This window comes from Misgurnus anguillicaudatus, chromosome 21, assembly GCF_027580225.2.
Source record: "Misgurnus anguillicaudatus chromosome 21, ASM2758022v2, whole genome shotgun sequence".
Taxonomy (NCBI): domain Eukaryota; kingdom Metazoa; phylum Chordata; class Actinopteri; order Cypriniformes; family Cobitidae; genus Misgurnus; species Misgurnus anguillicaudatus.
In genome coordinates this window covers 49,167,207-49,190,469 of record NC_073357.2, presented here as the reverse complement: position 1 = coordinate 49,190,469, position 23,263 = coordinate 49,167,207, and the positions used below count along the sequence as shown (strand labels likewise).

The 23,263-nt window shown below is 37.4% G+C and overlaps 1 protein-coding gene across 2 annotated transcripts in view; it reads right to left on the bottom strand.

Annotated features, from left to right (window-relative positions):
• Window positions 1-23,263, bottom strand: part of pcxb (pyruvate carboxylase b) — a 292,116-nt gene that overhangs the window by 13,472 nt on the left and 255,381 nt on the right. For both annotated transcript variants that reach the window (XM_055211545.2, XM_073859309.1), the window contains exon 18: window positions 19,509-19,688. In XM_055211545.2, the coding sequence (XP_055067520.2) occupies window positions 19,509-19,688 (180 nt within the window). The remainder of the gene's footprint in view (window positions 1-19,508; window positions 19,689-23,263) is intronic.

Here is a 23,263-nt window from a genome sequence, read left to right as displayed (position 1 = left end):
CACAGCACGTGTTCTGTCCAATATTTACCCATTTTGGGTCAAAAATAACTCAGCTATTTTTAGAGTGTACATGTGTTGGTCAGAACTTTACTTCCGGTTTCTCTTTGTTTAATGGTCTGGCTAGTGGCTAAAATGAACTCTGGAACAAATTCCCTTGTCAAAAACGACGACGGGAAAACGGTGATCATGGATCACCACTATGTGAAGGGAGGTTTGGCAGCCGGTTTGTAGTTAACAGTGTATACATATAGTAGCCTTCACATTTTACACAGTAATGTTAGCTCAGTGTCTTTTTTTTAACACTTTAGCTATGATTTCAAGGTAATCTACTTGTTGTTTATTTTGCTTGTTATAAACTACTCTAAAAGGACCTTGTTGTTATTGAGTCTTAGCAGAGCTTACTGGAAGTTACGTGTGTTCCACAAAAGTCGTTTGTTTATGTTGTTTCTGCTGAAACCGTCTATATATAGCTATAGTGTTTTAGTTGTCCTTGGTCAGTGTTTCTGTAACATTGGGATGTATGCAGGCAAAGGCAGGCGATCCATACGCAAGCAAACTTTGCTAAATAAACTTAAAACAAGACATAACACAAAGAAGTCAAAACTGCAAACAGAACACAGAAACCAATGCATACATCCAAGTTCAACAAAGACTGACAAAGGACAACTGAAACACTAGGGTTATATACATAGACATTATATACGTAAACATATCGTAGGCTGAGCTGCCTATTGGAGCTGACGTATCGCGCGGCCGCCATCTTGGATGGGTGTCCAGTGCGCTCCCTTGCATTCATTTTTAATGAGGAATAATCATTACTCCCCTAATTTTTACCGGATTTTCACACATTTTGAGTTGTTATAAGCGGCAGAGATTTAGTTATGATACAGGACGCTGTCACACATTGAAAAATACTGCTTTCATGCTAAAATACTTTGTATTATGCTCTTTAAGTATGACATATTGACAGAGGGAGACACTACTTAAGGAATTTTACTTTCTACATAAAAGTAAATTTTCAAGTATCTGTATTTTATCAGTGTTTTTCTTTGGAAAACTTATATTCCAAAGCATATTATCATAATTTTTACATTTCATAATTTCAAGTTTTTGGTTTATATAGTACATTAAACATCAACCTTTTTTACTTTTACTTAAGTAATACCTACGTAATTAGGTATTTTATGTAATTAGGTATTAAATTATTTTTAATATGCAATATAAAAGGAATACACAGTATGACTCTATGGTTTAGAATGTAGTGAACATTTTTTAGTAAAGTAAATTTTTTATCAGAGCTTCTCAGTTATTTTAGTCCCGTCCGAATGCTTCATGTCAGTAATCATTACAGAATGTCAGTGGCTTACCTCCACACACTGGACAACAATCGCATTGCTGCATACTACACATATACATATGTGCTGAATAATTAACTAACCAATTTTTTATCAAGTAACTATAAAAGAGAAATGACAAAACTATTATGAGGGGGTCTAACTTTTAACTCTTTCCCTCTTTCTCGTCAAGCAAGAGAAAACGCTTCCCCGCCAATGACGAGTATTTCCGTCTTTCCGCAATACCGCTATTATCCACTAGGCCTTCCGCAACTTTTTAAAACCAGAAGTATCGCCCTATGGCAAGCTGCTGCATGTCCGTGTCTGTTTTAAAGATCGCTTTGAATGGGATCTCTATGAAAAGTCACAAAAATTGAATTATCTCTGCTTTTTGCTCAAAATGTGGTGTTTTTGCAGAAACCTACCCATATTCAAAAGCTGATTACAAAAGAACTACTGAAGGTAGGATGAAAACATTTTTTTTTTTGAAAGCAGAGGGTCTGTTCTTTCATTTGGTATATTGTATGTTTATATATTTGAAGAAGAAAATTTTCTGGAAGGCATTAAACTTTTGTGAAAATCATGAAAAACGCTGGCGCTGGCTGGCAACTTTTTTAAAAAACGCTGGCGATGAAAGAGTTAACTATGAAATGAAATGTAATCCCATGTGATCTGGAATCAATACTGCGCTGGTTATTGCAACCGTAAGCTGCACAAAATAGGGGCATAGTTGCTTTCTTTCCGTTAACTCTGATTGACTCTGGTGCTAGCGTACAGTGAGGAGACCCATCCAATATGGCGCCGATGCTTGATGCGTTCCAGCACGTCATGAGGTGTCTACGTATATAATGTCTATGGCTATATATGAAGAGTTTCGTTGCAAAACGAGATAACCACAATTTTTTTAATTGTTCATAAATCTTGTTTTTTGGTTGTGCATTCCAATTAATTTCAATGCAACTGCAGTTGGTTTGTTTTGATTTGTAAAAAAATAAATTAATAAATTACATGTTCTGTCATAATTTTACATTTAAAGCAAAATATTAAACATTACAAACACGCATATACAGAGCACGTGCTACTGCAACGCCCAAATGCATGAAACAGACACTCCCATCTCTGGAATAGCCTGGATCATTTTAATCCCGTCCGAATCGGTACATAAAATCACAGACGTCCTGGGGGACAAGTTGAAACTCAAACGTCGTTTGGAAAACTAATCCCGTTCGAATAGTGCTTTAGGCACAGTTCAACACGAGGTATTGAAAAGAGGAAGTGTAATTTGAATTTTGTGGTGCTGAACATTTTGTGGTGCTATATGGTAAATTAAAATCAATGGTGGATGTATTGAAATCTTACAGTAGGCACAGTTACTCAGAATTGATTATTTTGATTATATAATTGTGCTGTTTTGTCTTGTTTAGTGTCCGTTTACACAAATCCTCTTCTATCCAATATAAATGTACCATCCTGTAAGGCGTTGTCAGATCGAACTGATTAAAAGTGGACCAATTTCACATCAACCCTATCTTGCTATCAGTAAAAGATAACAGGACCAGTAATTGTTAATTAAATCCTAAATGACATTAATTTACTTATCAAGAGCACCTGTAATTTAAATTAAACCTAAAATGATTGAGTTCTTTGTAAAAGTATAACTTCTCTACTGCATGTCAATTAACAAGCAATCTAAATGTATCAGTCCGTGACTCCTTGGTTTCTAATAACATTCATCCCTGGACATTTCCAATGAAACAGTCATAAAAAACCTTGCATTTAATTACGTACCTAAAAATCCACCAGGAGTTTCTCTCATCGCAATCTTTTTCATGCGCTCTCATGCACTTTAACTAACAAAGACACTCATTTCTCTGGCCTAAATCAAATTTGTCAGGCGTGATGGTCCATTGCTGTCCTCGCAGGAAAGAAGACTACAATGTATTGGACTGTAATGGGAACCAGTGCAACCATAAAACAGCGTGAAGCTTTTTGCTCAGTGACCCGAACAGATCTTCCTGTGGTTCTGCTGTGTAATTGAGCTGTGTCTAATTGTTCGAACTGTGAGGATGTTTGCGCAGTAAGCTTCAGATCATATATAGCAATGTGAACTGTATATGCAGGTGTGTGCATCACCCGTATCCTTTCAGCCAACTGCGATAACCCTGTTGTGGAAGTAACTTATAGTTATGCTACTAGCTTATTTAAAGTAGCTCAAGTAAAGCTATAGTAGACTTTTGGAAAAGTAACTACACTACAAACGAGTAAAAAGAAGCAGCAACCCATAAAAATCCTATGGGTGCCAAAATAAACAGCATTTAATTACCATACACCTCATTCAAATCAATAAAAATATGAAGAACTCAAATACAACAAATTCTCAGTACGTCTGACATGTTTACTTGTAAATTATAATTTTTTTATGAGGTTCTTATGTTTAGGTTCATAATTTTAGTTTAATAGCAATGACATTGGTATTATCATTGGTATTTAAAGGAAAACACCACTGTTTTTCAATTTTTTACTATGTTCTTACCTCAACTTAGATGAATTAATACATTCCTATCTTTTTTCAATGCGTGCACTTAATCTTAGTAAAGCGTGATGTAAATGTGTTAGCATTTAGCCTAGCGCCATTCATTCCTTAGGATCCAAACATGGATTCTAGGGAAAACTTCCATGTTTTCTCTATTTAAAGACTGTTACATTAGTAGTTACACAAGTGAGTATGGTGACACAAAATAAAACATGGCGATTTGTACACTAAAATATAGCTTTCATTTTTTATTCGCTTAGAAAATCGCACATTTTATTTTGTGCCACCATACTTACTTGTGTAACTATGTAACAGTCTTTAAATAGGGAAAACATGGAAGTGTTTGGTGGCTTCTAAATTCATCCCTGTTTGGATCCTAAGGAATGAATGGGGCTAGGCTAAATGATAACACGACACGCTGTACAAAGATTAAGTGCACGCATTGAAAAAATATAGGTTTGTATGAATTTGTCTAAGTTAAGGTAAAAACATAGTAAAAAATAAAAAAACGGTGGTGTGTTCCTTTACCAAATTTGACCGCCTTCTGCTACAAAACACTTTTGCTGTACGTGCAAAAATATCCATCTTGTAAAAACATCTCTAGTTACTCTTCACTGTGCTTTCTGAATAAAAGTAAAAGGCTCAACAATTTGGTCAATATCCAAATATATTCTGTTAACCTCCTAGTCAAACAATTCTGTGCATCATGACATACATGCACCAGCGTTCATTCAGTTCTTCAGTGCACTTAGATAACAGAAAATTGTTTTACCGTTTAGTGGATTCTGCCACCAAAGTTGTATTTCTAAATGGCCTGAGACTGGGATTAAGCGGATTTGAATCCAAAGTATTTAAGAAACGTAAAATACTAAACATCCCAAGGGGATTCTATCATTATCACATTTTAGACGAAGATGGAGTTTAGCGGATTTTGCATCTGAGCTCCTCATATTAATATTTATATTCATAATTTATAAAAACCTTAAACAAAACACCAACAGCAGCATTCAAGTATTATTCTGCACAATTATGGTAACAAAATGTTATTTCGTGCATTGCTAAAAATCCTTTTAAAAATGCAGCAGAGGCATCTGTGAATAATGCTTCAGAAATGGACCATTCAACAGGAGCACATGACTCAGACTTTCCAATTCTTTATAAAATGTTAGACATTTTTGATAAGCACATTTAATTATAACCTAATGTTAGCTGTTTATAGCTATGCTACGTACTGTAGCATTTTAACAGCATTTGAAAAAACAAGCACAGTACTTGGTAAAAACACAGTGATGAGCGGGTCATCTCCATAACCCGGGTAACCCGCGGGTCAGGGTGGGTAAAGAAATTATTACTTTATTTGCAGGGCGAGTTTTGGTGAGTCATTAAAAACAAAATAAAAAAAAAACATGTATATTGCGTGCAATTATCTATAGCCCATATTAAATATGTAAGAAATATATTGACTGGAGCTACACTGCAGGTGTGCATTATTTTAGAATCAATTATTCCTCTTATACCACGGTTTCCACAAACATTGCTCTGGTTCCTATTTTTAATACATTTGACAGGTCAGGTGTGCGGTTTAAAAAAAGTCAACAACCATGGAACATTTCTAAACCAATCAGAAAAAAGCATTTAACAGCCCCGTGGTATAATTGGAAATATATGAAGAGTGATGTTAATGTGTTAGCATTTAGCCTAGAGCCATTCATTCCTTAGGATCCAAACAGGCATTCTAGGGAAAACTTCCATGTTTTCCCTATTTAAAGACTGTTACATTAGTAGTTACACAAGTAAGTATGGTTACACAAAATAAAACGTGGACATTTTTTAAACTAAAATATAGTTTTCACTTTTTATTCGCTTAGAAAATCGCCACATTTTATTTTGTGCCACCATACTTACTTACCATGGAACATTTCTAAACCAGAATAAAGCATTCAACAGCCCCGTTGTATAATTGGAATAATAAAACGGCTCATTCTGGTTCTTCATTCTGATTGGTTGAAACGCGTTCTAAGCCGTGATAAAATACCCCGGTAAACCCACGGTTCAGACCGCATCACAAGTATCACTGCCCGTTGCTGCGTACTGATTTATGATAATAAACATTAATCATATTTAAATTTTTCTACATTTGCACAATTATGACGATATCCAGATAAATGTCAATAAATATTGTTGAGTCATTTCGTCAATAAAGAGAAAACGTTCTCTGGGTTGTTTTTGTCTTAAATTGATATTTCCGCTATTGTCCACTAGATGGCAATCTTACCCAACTTAAACACTGACACATTTACTCGACACAACAGCGTTGTGGTGGATTTAGCGTGACCTGTAAGTTTTGATGGCTTTGAATCTGATCTCTTACAAAAGTTCTTCACAAAAATGGAATTATCTCCGCTTTTGAAAATTTGAGAGGTGATAACTGATAAGAGAACAAATGAAGATGAAACGTTTTTTTTTTTGTTGTTGGAAAGCGGATGTTCTGTTCTTTCATTTGATATTTTATGTTTATTTAAAGAAGATAGTTTTTCTGTTTTCGGCATTAACTCATTCACCGCCAGCCTTTTTGAGAAAAGTTGCCCACCTGCATTTTTGTGATTTTAACAAAATTTTCACAAAATTCCTTGCAGGAAACATTATTTTCTATAAATATATAAACATACAAATTATATCAAATTAAAGAACACACCCTCTGCTTTCAAACAAACAATAAACAAACAAACAAACAAACAAAATGGGGAAAAAACGTTTCATTATATATTTACTTTTTCTACTTAATTTACCACTGAAATATGGATATTTCTCTTCAAAAATACAACATTTTGAGCAAAAAGCTTAAAAAATTGCGTTTTTGTAAAGAAATTTATGTTAGAGATCAGACTCAGAATGACTATCAAACATAAACGCAGTTAAAATAAATCATTAGCTCTTTTTAACTTCCGTTTTTGATAAATTCGTTTTGGCACCATCTGGTGGATTACACTTTCACTTTGAAATTCGTCCAGAAAGGCACATTAATTAGTTAAATATGAACTGGTGGTGAATGAATTAAACTAAAACTGGGTCGGGCAACTTAAAAAAAAACACTGACGGGGAAAGAGTTAAGCATGCTTCCAAGCATATTTGATCATCACTTCAACAGTTGCACAATATAAATGTTAATGTATATTTTAGATGAATGTTGATTTATAAAAATAAACACCACAGTCTTAAATTATATTTTCATTGTGTCTTTGCTGCGTGTGTGTTGCTTGAGAATTGCGCTCTGTTGCAGCCACACTTGATTCTGAGGAACTACTTTGTTTGGCGGAAGAGCAATATTTGTACTAATATAATTACAACTTATTTGTGTTTCATTTTGTGAAACCCTGCTATGCATATGAAGTAACCATTTTATAAACGCAAAAAACCCCGCGAAGCAGTGGGGTTACAGTCCATTTTATAACAGCTAAGCTAAGGGGGTTTCTGCTTCGCATCGTGCCTAACAACGCCCCTTAGCTGTTATAAAATGCACTGGTAACCCACTGCTTCTTGGGGTTTATTGCTTTAATATATGAAGAGTTTGGTTTCCAAAACGAGATAACTCAGAAATCTTGTTTTTTGGTTAATATCAATTAAACTGCAGTTGATTTGTTTTGATTTAAGCCTTCAAAAAACTTAAAAATTACAGCTATGTAGCACAATAAAACACAATAAAAACATGATAACATAATAATAAACATGTTTTGACAAAAAAATCTTGTTTTGGAACCAAACTCTTTATATATTTTCTTAGGTTCTTTGATAAGGTTATACAATACGTAGGTCTACGTAACTTGTGTGATATCCCAAACCTTTGGCCTCATGCCACGAAAGTGCCAAGCAGCTCCCGACGCCTGCCACAACAACAAAACAAACGGCTGAAGGTCAAGTTGCTAAATCTAATGTTTGGAACCAGTTCTCAAAATGGTTGTTTCCAAGCTCTTTGGGCTGAAATAAAGCCTGTTTTTATTTATATCACAATACCTAGTATGTCTATTTATTTGTCGTGGGTGCGGAATGGGATGTAAAAATAGATAAAATGGTGTGGCAGGCCAAATCATTTACATAAAAGCGGGTTGGAAAAAACCCAGACCAGCAAAGCGTCACTCTCTAACGCTGCTGTTGAAATGGTAACAGTTGTGTAAAGGACTTAAGGACTTGTAAAGAGTATAGCCTGTGACAGTAATGCTCCCATTTGCACACCACCTCTAAACCCTTGTCTCACTTCATCCATTTGTGGGAGGAGAGAAACCCTGCAGAACAGGGTAGTGATAATTAAGCAAACTGTTTTCATTTCATTTACATTTTGTATGCATTTGGCAGACGCTTTCATCTAAAGTGACTTACAGTGCATTCAAGCTATACATTTTATTCATATGTGTGTTCCCTGAACCTAAGACTTTGTGCTGCCAACTGAGCTACAGGAACAGCTTACAGTGCGTTTTTTAGTAATGTAAAATAATAAAATTAATAATGATATTTGTCATGGAGGAGCTTATATTAAAGCTCTTTCTAATTCATGCAAATATTTAATATGTATTGGTGCTACTAATGCATACAGCATGTGATGCAACGATGCTGAGATCTCATAAGTACTCTGGCCACACCCCCTCGAGATCTCCTCTAGTTAATCCGGCCCACGACAGGAAGCAGCTGAAGAGCACTGATACAAAATACGATCGTGACTAGCGAGCCGCTCAGCCTCTACCGCTAACGCTCTCCAGACTTCTCCACGGTCCTCAAACTCAATCTGACACGCCCTCCCCGCGGTCGCGCCGGTCCCTCCGCTAACTGCCGGAGCCCCTCTGCTCCAAAACAACCAGTTATTAACACATTCAAGCTAATGCATTTTATATAATACATAAAACATGCTGATTAGTGTATGGAGAAGCTCGGCGAGGATCACCGGGAAAGGGTTTAGAGGCTTTTCCCTTGACGGTGACATGACACACAAAAGAAGCCTCACCAATTCTATTAATCACGCTGGCTGAAGTTCAAAGATGCTCCACGTTTCATTCAGTCACTCTTCATTAATTTGACAGCTTTTCGGGCCATTTCTAAGCCAGGAATGTGTGCCTGTGTACGTGTGCGTGCGGTTAAAGGACTTTCTAAAGATAGACAGTTTAATTGCCCTAAGGATTGAGACTAAAGCAATGTTAAATTCAAGGGTCTGCTAACCAGTGGCGGCTCGTGACTGCTCGTGTTTTCAAAATATATGTTTGTTGCGTCATGTGAACCATGTGCATCACGTGTCTTGTCAAAATAAGTGCCTGTTGCACACGCGTCAAAACCGTTTATGATAATAGAGACGCTCACTTTCACAAAATACACGCAAGACACTCCCTTAACAGTAAACTCTGATTATGCATGAGATTATGCGAGTATCTGGCAAACATTGCGTCTCTTTTATCATAAACCCTTTAGACGCATCTGCAGCAGGCACTTATTTTGACAAGACACGTGATGCACACAGGTTCACTCGATGTGCCGGACACAAATTTTGAAATTACAAACCACACACATGACAGGCTACATACATGTTGTGACGAACTTCGCATCGTGCCCCCTCAAAAAAAGAAGTCAGTGGCCTCCACTGCTGCTAACGTTCTGAGACACGAATGTGTAATGAGAGCAAAAGCGCAGGGAGTTTAATACCCATAAGCAGCTTTTTATCTATATCACTGTCTATATTCATACTTTAATGATTAGAATGAGATGACGCTGCATTTTTAAAGGAATGGTTCATTGAAAAATGATCACATACCATCCCAGGTCCTTATGATCTCCATTCCTCAATATATTTGCCATTATATTACATTCAACCCTATCTGTAAAATCCAGGCTAACGTCGCATAAACTAAGGATATGAGATTAAAATTAATGACATTAGGAGCATCAAAGATTGCTTTTAATCATTGACATGGTCTTACTGCGTCAATATTAAAGATATCAAGGTTATTTTTCACAGAATGTTCTTAACATTAAGTAGGATGATTTTATATAATCCGTTTCAGCAGTAACAACATAAACAAGCGGCTGTCGCGCTCCGCACGTAACTTCCGGTAAACTCCGCTAAGAAAAAATAATAACAAAGTTCTTTAAGCCTGGAATACACTGCACGATTTGTCCTCTTAAAAGATCATTACCTTATCACAATGTGCGACATGTATCGTTTAAACTCGGGTACGAGACGATGATAACACGGAAGCCTCAGCGGCAGCGTCACACGTTGTGGAATGTCACCAGCAGCATGCGCTCGTGGTAAACAAATACCGGCGCGCAGGTCGTAGCAGCAAACACACTGTGCGGTGATCATGGCGAATTTTTGACATTGTCAGAAAACTATCGTAGGCTATCTTTGGATGCAAGACCGGGAAAACGGCCGTCTTTGAACCTCTCTCATTGTACGACATAGGACCACCGATTAAGTGCCACGATCACAGAAATCGCGATAGTTTCACAATGGCAATCTTTCGTCTGGGACAGCCAATAATCGTGCAGTGTGTCCCGGGCTTTAAACGTAGTTTATTTATATAACAAGCAAAAAACAACAACACATAGATTACCTGGGAAACCAAAACATTTGTTATTTTCGACGAGGCATTTGTTCAAGAGATCAGTTTAGCAACTAGTCAGACCATTAAAAAAATGAAACCGGAAGTAAGGTTCGGATCCAGACGTGCATCACGTCCTATTCCTAGCGTTGTCATGCATTGAATGGTGGTTAATGTTTTGAAGCATTAACCACCATTCATTAAAGTAATTCATATGACTACATTAAGTTAATATACGTCTTCTACAGTTTATTTATGAATTGACGGCTAATGATTTATTGTACACATACAAATCATTGATGTTTCTAGTCCTTTAAATGACGTGATGGTGACATGACATGTTTTGATCATTTCAACAAGACCGCGGCAATGTTTTCTTCCCTCTCAATCTGTCCGTGTGTGTGTATGCCTGTGGGAGTAGATTGCCCACTCTTATCAGTGTTTGCCCAGTGGTGTGTAACACAACACGTCTGGCTATCTGAGTTTATCTGGAAGAGCTGATTGGCACAGATAGAGCCACTGTTGCATAGAGAGTTACTGTGGCTCACAACACAAACCTACAATATCCTACATTATGTGACGGGGACTCTAGTGTCTCTTTATCTCTTTTGGTTCCTTTCACCCCATTACCTACGGCTCTGCATACGACACATCTCTCGAACATACCCACCACACATATTGATTTGGGCTGTGGTGTTTAATCCACGCCTCAGGCCATTCAGAAATGGGATTCGGCCAAATTTGTTTTCCAGCAAAGTCCTCTAAGTGCACGAAATAAGAAAACAACTGAATGAATGACAACGTGCATTAATCCAATTTCAATTGTCGAATATGTTTTACCTGGTTAAAGTAATATATAAGGATACTGACTGAAAGGACAATGAAGAGTGACTGGCGAGAGGTGGGATTGATAAACGACCATTGATCACATTCAAAGTTGGCTCCCTTGTGACTACTTGGACCTGAATACAACACAAATGTGGCATACACATGCATCACAGCGCCTCACAGCTAATGTGTGGTTCATCATTTGCAATATTTCTAGTAGATTTTGCAATAATTTGCTATGTCTGGTCCAAAGAAGTGGATGCATGCACTGCAGCAAAGGATAATCACGTGTTAACTACTGTAGCAATGAAATGACCAAAGGGACACTTCTGAAAATAAGGTATTTCAATTGCTGACTAATAAAGTCACTGCCATTAAAAGGAAATTACTGAACCATTATATACAGCACAGGTTATCTAGGCTGCATCATGGAAATATATGTAAGCTAAATCTGCACAGTTTAGTGTGAATACAACACTTGCAGGATGTAACAATACAAATATTGTTTGTTTTTATGTGCCAAATCTGTCCATATTTGGGACACACAAACAAGACTATTATTAAACACCAAATGTCCTGTTCAATGTCTTTGGACTTTTAGTTTGTATTTTTGAGTTCCCACTTCCTGTTCTGTTTTGTAGTTCTGTTTGCTTATTGGTTCCCATATTAATTGTAATCTGTTGGTGAATGTGTTGGTTTCTGTGTCCTGGGTAGGGTTGCACCAGTCGTTCGTAAGTTCTTACTTAAACTGGGACGTAAAGTCCAAACTAGAGGCTTGGTAACTACTAGCTAGTTAATAACTAACTCTTTACTTTATTCGGTTGCACCATTTGTTCTTAAGGCAGAACGTAGCTAGTAGGTCGAAAGCTCTCTGTGTCGTATAGAATGACGTCTATTTTTCTTAACCCAATCAAAAGCCTTCTAATAGGTAAACAGGAAATAGTCTGAACAGCGAGTAATTTCAAACTCATTCTTGACTGGCCTAAACTTTAAGTTAAAAAAGACGTTAAAGCATACGTTATCGAACTCAAAACATTACACTTTTAATTAAAAATATCCATCCCACAGATGGAGGAGAAAATAAACAGGAAGAAAATTAAAATCTTATTTTAAAGGTGCAGTGTGTAAATTTTAGCGACATCTAGTGGTGATGTTGTGAATTGCAACCAACGGCTCAGTCCACTGCTTACCCCTCGCTTTTGAAACATACAGTAGCCATCGCCGGACAAACATGTCATTGTCGGAGACAACTTAGTAAAAAAATTTTGTCTGTTAAGGGAAACATGGTGGCACAAAATGGCGACTTCCATGTAAGGGGACCCTCGTGTATGTAGATAAAAACGTCTCATTCTAAGGTAATAAACACATAACGGTTCATTATGAAAGGTCATTATACACCCCTGATAATATAGTTTTGTATATTATTTTGCATTTCTGTCAAGAGATCCTTCTAAAGATTACACACTGCACCTTTAATTGATGGATACACAGAACACAAAACACTTCTTGAAACTCGTTGACGAACTTGCGGCTCTTCATAATCAATTACGAGCTCATCGATGTGATCTAATCTGGCTGACATCTTATTCCGACCATTATTCATGGACAGAGGCTTCGTAAAAACATTTAGTAGTGCATAAGTTGTAACTTAGTGCCCATTTACGTTGTAACTAGGCTACGTTGTAACTTGCGCACAGCTGGTGCAACCGGCCCCTGTTCTGTTTAACCTGGATTACCTTGTTTCATGTTTCGGTTTTAATAAATGATGCACTTGGGTCCGCTGCCTCTGCCTGCCTTCCTACCTCAGCAACGTTACAACTAGTGTACAGGTGTTGTGTCGAAATGCTTCTGGCTGGTTCATTTAGAGCAGGGGTCCCCAACCTTTTTTACACTGCGGACCGGTTCCAGCTTTAAAAAAAATCCGCGGACCGGGGGGTGAGGTTGGGGGGGGGGTGTTGGTCGCTGAGTTGCTGTTCAAACAAAGTGCTGAAAATTCTCTTTTTGAAATGTATAACGTTTTAAACGGAATAAACATAACCTTGCATTAGGAAAATGAATAATTGCTTTATTTATAGTATATTTTCTATAGATGTGTAAAACCATATTTTGGCGGATTGTTTTTTTACTTTCATTGTTTCACTAGTTTACCTGTCCATTTAGTCTTAATAATCAATGGTAAATGAACTTGGCTTGCTGTTCTCGGAGGCAGTTCGAATCTTGGTCGGGCTCGAGCCCCAAGTCCAAGTAACAGAACAAAAAAAAAAATGCAGTGAAGGAGGAGAGATGCCAGAAGAATTGCGGCTGGGCGCAGAGGCTCACGTTTACCATATGATTTTAATGATGATTGACAGCTTAGGTTCCTTTTCAAACCTACGTTAAAAGCACAGCCGTTAAAATATGATTAATAGTTTATTATGATCATGGTGCCACGATCGCTGGATAATTCTGAAGTTGTTTTAAAGAAGAATAAAATAATTACTTTTCAGTCATTTGCGATGCCCATGTCACACAGTTGAACGTCTCCGCGTATTTACATGATTTGCGAGGTACATTTGCAAATGATTCATAATGTTATAACTCTGCAATTCTTTGATCGATTGTGTTTTAGAAGTACTGTATGCTCAAAACTCTTATGACAGCAATGTGATCGCTGATGCGCTGGTAGAGAGAGAGAGACCAAGAAAAAGAGAGAGCGCGACTCTGTACAACAGTGGAAATGATCGATGTTATTTGAAGTCGGCTCTTAAAGTACAAAATACCCGATTAAGCTATTACGTGGCTATTATAAAAAAAAATTCCGGGACGTTCTTGCGACCCGGTGGCAACTTGTCCACGACCCGGTACTGGGTCGCGACCCGGTGGTTGGGGACCTCTGATTTAGAGAACATAAGGATGGAAGAAGACAGATGTGGTTGCTTGTCATTTTTAAATAATTAAAATGCCAATTTAATAATACAATTTGATAAATTTAAGTTATCAGAATGGCAGATACTTGTACACTGCCTCTAAAAAACTCAACATTAATGCAGAACACTGGGTTCTCACCTCAGGGTATTGTGTTAAAGGCGGAGTCCACGATGTTTGAAAAACGCGTTGAAAAAGGAGACGGGCCGACTACCAAAACACACAAATAGCCAATCAAATCAAATCAAATGCCGGGTTGCGTATGTGTGGGGCGGGTCTATCAACAGAAGGTCCAGATTCTATTGGGGTAGGGGCGTGTTTGTTTAGGTGATTTCAAATATCAACATTGGCTTTCAAACATCATGGACTCCGCCTTTAAGGAGCGTATTTGTGCCTGTATTCGTAATTAGTCAAAAGTGACAGAAAAACAGCACCCTCAGGAAGTCTTGCAATATAATATTTAGAGAAGTGTCAAACGTGAGCCTTTAATAAGACGCAATGTTACCTAAACTAACAAAGTCATATAAAGCTAAGGGTGCAAGTTAAGAAATCTTAGATTTTCGAAATAAAACAGTTGGCGTGACACTTTGTCTTAAGCAGCAGTAAGTAATTTGTCTATCCATGACATTAGAAACCAAGCCACAAACAAAATCATAGCTGCAGTTAGGTCAAAAACTCAAACAAGATTTCTACCACATATCACTTTCTGTCACATGCTGCTTTATTGTGTCACACCAGAAATATGAGGCAAGTATTTATTACCCAACTACATAAAGCAGGGGTTCTCAAAGTCGGACTCCAGTCCTGATCCGGGGGGAATTTGTGATTTCTACGTGATTGATTAAATGTGTGCATTTGCTACTTTAAAATGCATATTAAAGGACAAGTTGAGTATTTTACACTTAAAGCCTTGTTTTCAGATTGTTTATGATGAAATAGAACGGTTTTGACTAAAATTTGGACATATGATGCTTGCCCGAGAATTTTTGGGTGTTTGACCTCCCACCTCTACAATGGCTGAATAGGTCCACAGGAACAATCCTTCCTAAAATGCATTAAACTTTCGTTTACAAAGACGTGAAACTCACCGAGTGGTCAGGGGTGTTCACTGATATCCTCACACAAAAATCGCTGCAAAGATGCTTTCCAACAGGTGTTTTAGCATTCGTTGTAAACTTGTGGACCTATTTTTCCAAACGCCTCACACCCGTATATTCTTCCATTGAGAGCTTGAATAATAGACACTCCAGCCCAGTTGATGGCGATAATCCGCCTTTGCTGATTGCAAGAATACAAACAAAGTTCCCGGTGGGGAGTAATATTGTACCTCACAGCACATCTAATACAAGTCAATGGAGTTGGACAAAAACTACGATAAAACCTGTTGGAGGGCATGTTCTGCAGCGATTTTTGTGTGAGCATATCAGTGAAGACCCCTGAGCACTCGGTGGGTTTCACGTCTTTGTGGACGAAGGTTTGATGCATTTTAGGAAGGATTGTGCACCTATATACCCATTGTAAAGGTGGGAGGTGAAACAACAAACACCCGAAAATTCTCGGGCCAGCAGCATATGTCAAAACCATTCTATTTCATCATAAACAATCTGAAAACAGGGCTTTGGATGTGAAATACCGAACTTGTCCTTTAAACTTCTAAACTATTCGTTTTTTTTCCTTTTTAGATTTAAGAGTATTCCTGGCCCAAAATTAAAACAAGTTATTTAAAAATTTCATGTGTGATGCTGTAGCCATCACACCCAGATATTATACACAGCTATTTCATGTACTACGACTTTTGATCAATAAATCCTTACATGCATTTAAAAAAGCAACACTAGTCAAACATAATGCTTATACATATTCTTTATTATCGTAACAATACCTGAAAAGGTTTAAAGAACAGCAATATAAATATATCCTTAAGCAATTTCCTGAAGCTGCGTGTCATAGCTGCGTATAGGGTTTCTGCACAAGAGCGCCCTCTAGCTTTTGGATATAGCGGCATTTTCACTTTATTTTTTAAGCATAGCAAGCATGGGCCAATTTATATGTGCACCCCTAATTTAGGTCAGTGTCTCCGTCTACCAACCACACCTTATTTGCCACGGTTTATGCATCTGATGAAAGACAAACTGTGCCATTTCTCTAATTAGGTTGCTCTGTATTTTGCACCTGGTTACTTTTGGCATACTTGTGTTTTCTGTTTAATTTTTTTTTTACTTTAAATGCAAAATACACTTGTTATAAATGTACTTTAATAGAAAATACTTTTTTCCCCAAACTATTTGTGTTGATTTGTTATATAAACTAATGATTAACATAAAGTTATTACCATGATGAGATTTTAGATTTGTACCTTTGAATGTAAACTTTGAGAACCCCTGACATAAAGCATGGCTTGAGTATACTCTAAAAAAACAAACGGTGCTATATAGCACCAAAACAGTTGCTTTGGATCGTAACGATAGAAGAACCATTTTAGTGCCATATAGCACCGGTGAAGAACCAGTGAAGCACCAGTGAAGCACCAGTGAAGCACCAGTGTAGATCCATATAGGGGCCATATAGCACCACATATGGTTCTACATAGCACTATATGGTTCTACACAGGTGCTTCACTGGTGCTTCACTGGTTTTTCACCGGTGCTATATGGCACTAAAAATGGTTCTTCTATCGTTACGATCCAAAGCAACTGTTTTGGTGCTATATAGCACCGTTTGTTTTTTAGAGTGTAGCATGTTAACTCGGCAACAAATCTTAAACCATTCAGGAACTTATGCAAAACTGGACATGATCAATAGATTATTATGTAGTTATTATTGGAATATTTATGTTATGTATTTGCTGCTTGGTGGATAAGTCATATTTTTACCTTGACTCCATACAATCACTTTACATTTAAGTAGTTGAATGAATAACCTTGCAGTGCTTTAAGAGGAAAATGTCATTGAAGCAGAAGTCGATTACAATAAAGATGTATGGTAATCCAGAGCAATGACATTTTAATAATATAAATCATAGACCTTTATTATATTTTTATCTGTTTCCACTTAGACATATAATTAAAGTCATTATGTTAAATTCCAATGCTTCAAATAATCTCTCTCTCTCCCCTTTGTGTTTCTGTCTACTCATGAAAAAGTGAATTTCAGCTTTTCAACTGCTCTCTGTCTGTCTGCGGGCACATGTCGAGCTCTCTCACATGGAAATGTTGCCAGTGCTAACAAACAGTGTTTGATCTTTCATTTTTGGGCTTCAGAGTGCTTCAAAAGAGTTTGTCTGTCTCTGTATGTGTGTGTGTATGTGCAAAAGTAAATCAAAGTAAATTTGCATTCAATTGCACTGCAAAAGAATATCTGTCCTCAGTAACAACTCTTTAAAATAAAGCAAAATCCCTCCTGTGACCATGAATGCAGAGGTTTAGTGTGTGTTTGTTATAGTGGATTGCTGCTTTGTCTCAGTGTGGATTCTTATCCAGCATGTTTATCTGACCAAAGAGACACAAAACGCATATACACAAACTTTGTGATGGATGTGCAAAGCTTCTCCAAACTCGCTTTCTTTCACTCTGTATCTTTCTTACTCTAGCTGGGTTTCCATCACCCCGATTTTTATGCGCATTTTGAAGTATTGCATAAGTAACGAGTGATGGAAATGCCAAATTTTGAATAAAAATGCCTTAATAGCAAAAAAGTTTTTACACTCGCTTGAGGTGGTTTTTGACTTTGCGAAAAAAATTAAATGCGAATAATAGGAGATGGAAACGCATTTGCCAAATAAATTCTGACGTAGCGAACATTAAACCTACAAGACTTACCATCTAGATGTTTCCGCTGTAGTGTCTTTCCCAGTGTTGGGGGTAACACATTACAAGTAACATGCATTACGTAATAATATTACTTTTCTGAAGTAACGAGTAAAGTAATGCATTACTTTATAAATGAACATATTAATATTTGAGTTACTTTTTTAAAAAGTAATACAACTTACTTTTCAGTTTAATTAATTCAATTAAAAATATGAATGTACTGTATTAAACTGAATGTAGTCACATTGAACTAGAAGAGTTACGCACTCTATCGGTGTGCACCTGAGCGGGAACAGTTTAAGTCAGAAATGGAAATGGAAGGCCAGAGCTTGACATTTTTGCGATGGAAATATGCAATTTCTGAATGCACTGAACTTCTCAGTCATAAAAAAACATCTGCAAGGCCAGAAAGAGATCAAGTAATAAAAAGTAACGCAAAAGCAACTTAAAGTAACGTAAGCATTACTTTCCATGAAAGTTAACTAAGTAACGCAATTAGTTACTTTTTGGGGAGTAACTTAATATTGTAATACATTACTTTTAAAAGTAACTTTCCCCAGCACTGATCTTTACTATATATGGGGCTCGACGTCGTCGTAATGCCCTTGCTGCTAGTGCCTGCATCAAAAAGTCTGCATGTCTTCATCTGTGAACAGCATTCGGTTTGGTAATTACAAGCTGCACTGTAGTAAATTCATAACTTGGCCAATCGTAACTAAATGCTGTCCTGTCTCCATTTTCTAAGCATGCTTTGTTTTATTTACTGTTGTTTACTAGGTTATCAATACCACCATTATTCGCTCGAACAACTTGATGGAAACTCACCTAATTTGCATTTGTTTGTTTTTCTTTTTTTGCGAATTAAAAAAAAAAGATTCACTTCACGCTTGGATGAAAACCCCACTACTGTGTGTGTGTGGGAAAGGATTATTCAGAAACAGCCTTTGTTACTCTCAATAAAAAGAAAAATATGTCTTTTGTGGAGTAGATAAAAGCTTTTGCTAAATGACTAAATGTAATGACAAAGTCGTAATTTGTGTGTTGCCATCTATATGTCTTATGGATAAAATTGTAAAAAAATAAGGATGGAAATCATATGAGTTAACTTTCTTCTTTTCACTAAGTGGATGTGAGAAGGTTTTTGTCCTGCTACTAAAGAATTTATTAAGATATTTTATATTGTATAACCATGTTTTCTCAGGATATTTAATTGGAAAATTTACATTAATGCATTTGGCGGATGCTTTTATACAAAGTGCATTACAATGCACATTGCTCTACCAACTGATCTGGAGGAACACAGAGTTTCTCCTCCGGTGTCAAGACGGTCTCCAAGTCTTGTATTTCTTTTTTATAGAAATACCCTCTAAATGCTGTAAAATTTTTCAAAGTAAAATAAAAAGTTCTACATGTACTGTATATCCAGGTAAAATTTAAAGCGTTTAACCTTACACTCTTGCAGACAGAAGTGACAATGACAGAAGTGCACAGGTTTGTTTCAGCAGCAGTGTGATCTCACCTTTGACCTGAAGGGCTCTGGAAAGCCTCCATATGGAATTCCGATATGTCCTTGCAGGAACTCCACAACAGAGAGCGGAAAGGAGAGCTCATCTGCCCTCTGTTCCACTTCAGCCCGGGTAAGATTGTTCTGCACCATGAACTGAGCCAGATCACCCACAATCTTAGAGGAGGGAGTCACCTAAACAAATACAGTAACAGAGACACAGAAGGAAAAAACAGTTTAGTTATATCCAGAATAAAGCTGTTCCCTTTGAGAAACATCTAAAAGTTTAAAGGAAGTAAAAAACAAAAACAGAACTTTAAAGGGACACTCAACCTTTTTGGAAAATAGGCAAGTTTTCCAGCTGCCCTAGAGTTAAACTTTTGATTTATATCGTTTTGAAATCCATTCAGCTGATGTCCGGGTCTGGCGGTACCACTTTTAGCTTAGCATAATCCATTGCATCTGATTAGACCATTACCAAAATGACCAAAAAGTTTCGATAATTTTCCTATTTTATACTTAACACTTCTGTAGTTACATTGTGTACTAAGGCAGACAGAAAATTTTAAGTTGGGATTTTCTAGGCCGATATGGCTAGGAACTATACTCTCATTCTGGCGTAATAATCAAGGACTTTGCTAATGTAACATGGCGGCAACAGGCGTAGTGATATTACGCAGTTCCCAAAAATAGTCCCCTGCTATTGAAAGTTACCAAGGGGACTATTTTTGGGTGTTTAAGTTTAAAATAAAAAATATTGAAACTCTTTGGTTATTTTTGAGCGTGATCCTAATGGTCTAATCAGATTCAATGGATTATGCCAAGCTATGCTAAAAGTGCTAGCGCCAGACCCGGAGATCAACTGAATGGATTCCAAAACTGCAAAAATCAAATGTTTAACTCCAGGGGAGCTGGAAAATGAGCACATTTAAAAAAAGTGGAGTGTCCCTTTAAGGCCTCTACCGAGAGTAGTATTAGATAGTACAGTGAAGAGACTACAGAAAATCATATGGGGTGTAAGAAAGGAACAGGCATCAAAAAGGAAACATTTAACTGTAAACAACACAAAATGATTACAGATGACTATAACAGTGCATTCACACGGGGCCTAAGCGTTGACGCTTCCCATTCACTATTAATGAGAGACGTCATGCGTTGCCGAACTGAATTGTGGATCCGTCGGCGCCGCGTCAGAAGTTGAACATTTCTCAACTTTTCAAGCGGCAACGCGTGCGTCAGCCAATCAGATCGCCTTATCCAAATAACCTAGGCAGAGCCAACCAATTACGTTTATGGAAGACCGGAGCATGTGTAGCGGCCACTGTGTTGTAACACAGTCTCACCCCATGTCGTCAATATTTGACGACACTTGCCCATTCGTCAATATGTGACGCGGAGGGTATACCTTTCGCGTCATTTTTTGACGAACTGGGGACTTCAATACTATTACGTCCGTTGCATTCTCTTCTCCTATTTTCTTACCATTTTCGCGTCGGTTTAGGGTTAGATTACGCAAAATTAAACAGTGTACGCGAAATTAAACAGTGTACGCGAAATTAAACAGTTGTCACCTGGCGTTGGGGTTAGAAACAGTTGTCACCTGGCGTTGGGGTTAGAGTTAGGTTTGGGTAGGGATGTCATTATGTAAATCTAACCCTAAACCGACGCGAAAATGGTAAGAAAATAGGAGAAGAGAATGCAACGGACGTAATAGTATTGAAGTCCCCAGTTCGTCAAAAAATGACGCGAAAGGTATACCCTCCGCGTCACATATTGACGAATGGTCAATTGTCGTCAAATATTGACGACATGGGGTGAGACTGGGTTGGATTGGCTGTTGGCCACGCGTCAGACAAGCCTTCCGATAAGCGGCGTGTTACGCCCTGTGTGAATGCGCATAATAAACATTCCTCTAAGGGTTATTCACCCTTTCTCAATATGTGAGCTATGTGAATTAGGGATTCATTTAAATGTATGCATGAATGGACGCTTTTATACAAAGTGACTTTGAGATATGCATTTTATTAGTGCATGCATTCAGAGGGAATCAGATCCACAAGCTTGATGTTGCTACACTGTCAGAAATAATAAAAAAATGGTCCCTACTGTAGTAGTCACTGGGACGGTACTCTTTAAAAGGGTCCTAATATGTACCATTGACGTAGAAATACTGTATAAGTTTGGTAACTCTTTAGGTGCAAAGGTGTACTTTTATACAAGTTGAGAAACACGAAAAGCGACAGATCAAAATATAGAGAGATTGATAGAAGTTAAAAAACTATACAGAAAAGGAAAACGTGGTGAGAACTGTGTTAGACAAAGACACATGGAAAAGCGAGATTGAGGAGAGGAATGAAATGTTAAATGTCGCCCCATTTTTCTTTCAAATAAATAGTTTAGCGCTCTATGACAAAATACCACATGCTCTGTAAAACTGCTATCAACTGCTCAGCGCGCAGTGTATAGGCTAAATTCATTTCCTATCAAAAATTTGTGTTATGTCATTACATGGTAATGTCCTTGTACTCAGATATGTATGAAAGGGAATGATTACCACATTCATTTACCCATGGTACACGTCCAAAACCTTACTACTTAAAAGTTTTGGAACAAAAGCTGCAATTACTCTAGAGGGTTGGGATGGGGTCAAAAAGGAGTGAGAAGGTATTGAAGTGACATTCAGGATTAAGCTTTGCAATAGAGGCCTAGACAAGGGTTACTCAAGGTTAATATCCTTGTTTAAATACAAAGCCACACAGAAACATGTGCAATGACTTTGTAAGAGCAAGGATTAACCAAAAGTCCTCGAGACCCTGAGTGACTCCAGCAGTTCTGGTGTTTGTTAGATTTGTTTGGACAGGTCCAAACAAATCTAATCTGTAAAACCTTTTATGTGCTCCCATGCAAATAGATGTCAACATTGCAAACGTTTATATGAATGGCTTGCATATTTGCCATTTGAATGATGTTAAAATGCTAAAACCTTACACGTGCATAATTGTCTACATGACCACATTAGCAAAGGTTCAGTCACCTCAGACAGTGAATATACTGTTCACAGGAAACTGCTCTCTACAATTTGAATACTTAACTGTCCGAAAAATACATTGTGATTTTACTAAATTAAGCGTGACAGGTTCTTCAAAAGGCTTTTCATCCTGCCATTTAAAGTCAGGACAGGAGCTGGTGAGAAATCTTATTCTAAAGGCTTATGGGAGATGTAGTTCTGCTCATACCATTGTCTGAGATTATGGCTATGTTCACTATAGCCTTTTTACTTGTCACCCATATTATTTTGGAGTTTGCAGTACGTACACTGCACATAGGGCTGTCACGATTATGACATCTGGCTGATGGGTAATTGCCTAATAAATTGTATTAATTATGACACTTAATTGGCTATTTTATTGCTTCGACATTTAATTTTAATTAATTACAGGCGCTGCAGCTCCCCCTTGTGTTTTTAAGAGAGATATGCAATCATTGTAGTGATCTGAATTCATTGTGATGAGGTCAAATAATCATGATGAGATGATTATTTAATCATTGTGAGAGCCCTAACTGCACATAGGGGCTGTTTACACTTGGTATTAAGATGTGTTTTCATCGATCGGATCACAAGTGGACAAGAAAGACACATCACGTTTACACCTGGTGTTTAAATCCGTCTCTTTTGTCCACTTTCGACCGCTTATGTCATGATTACTTTGAGGGGGTGGTCTGTCGAGACGGTGGGCGAGTCTCTCCACTGCCATTTAAACGCGAGCGGG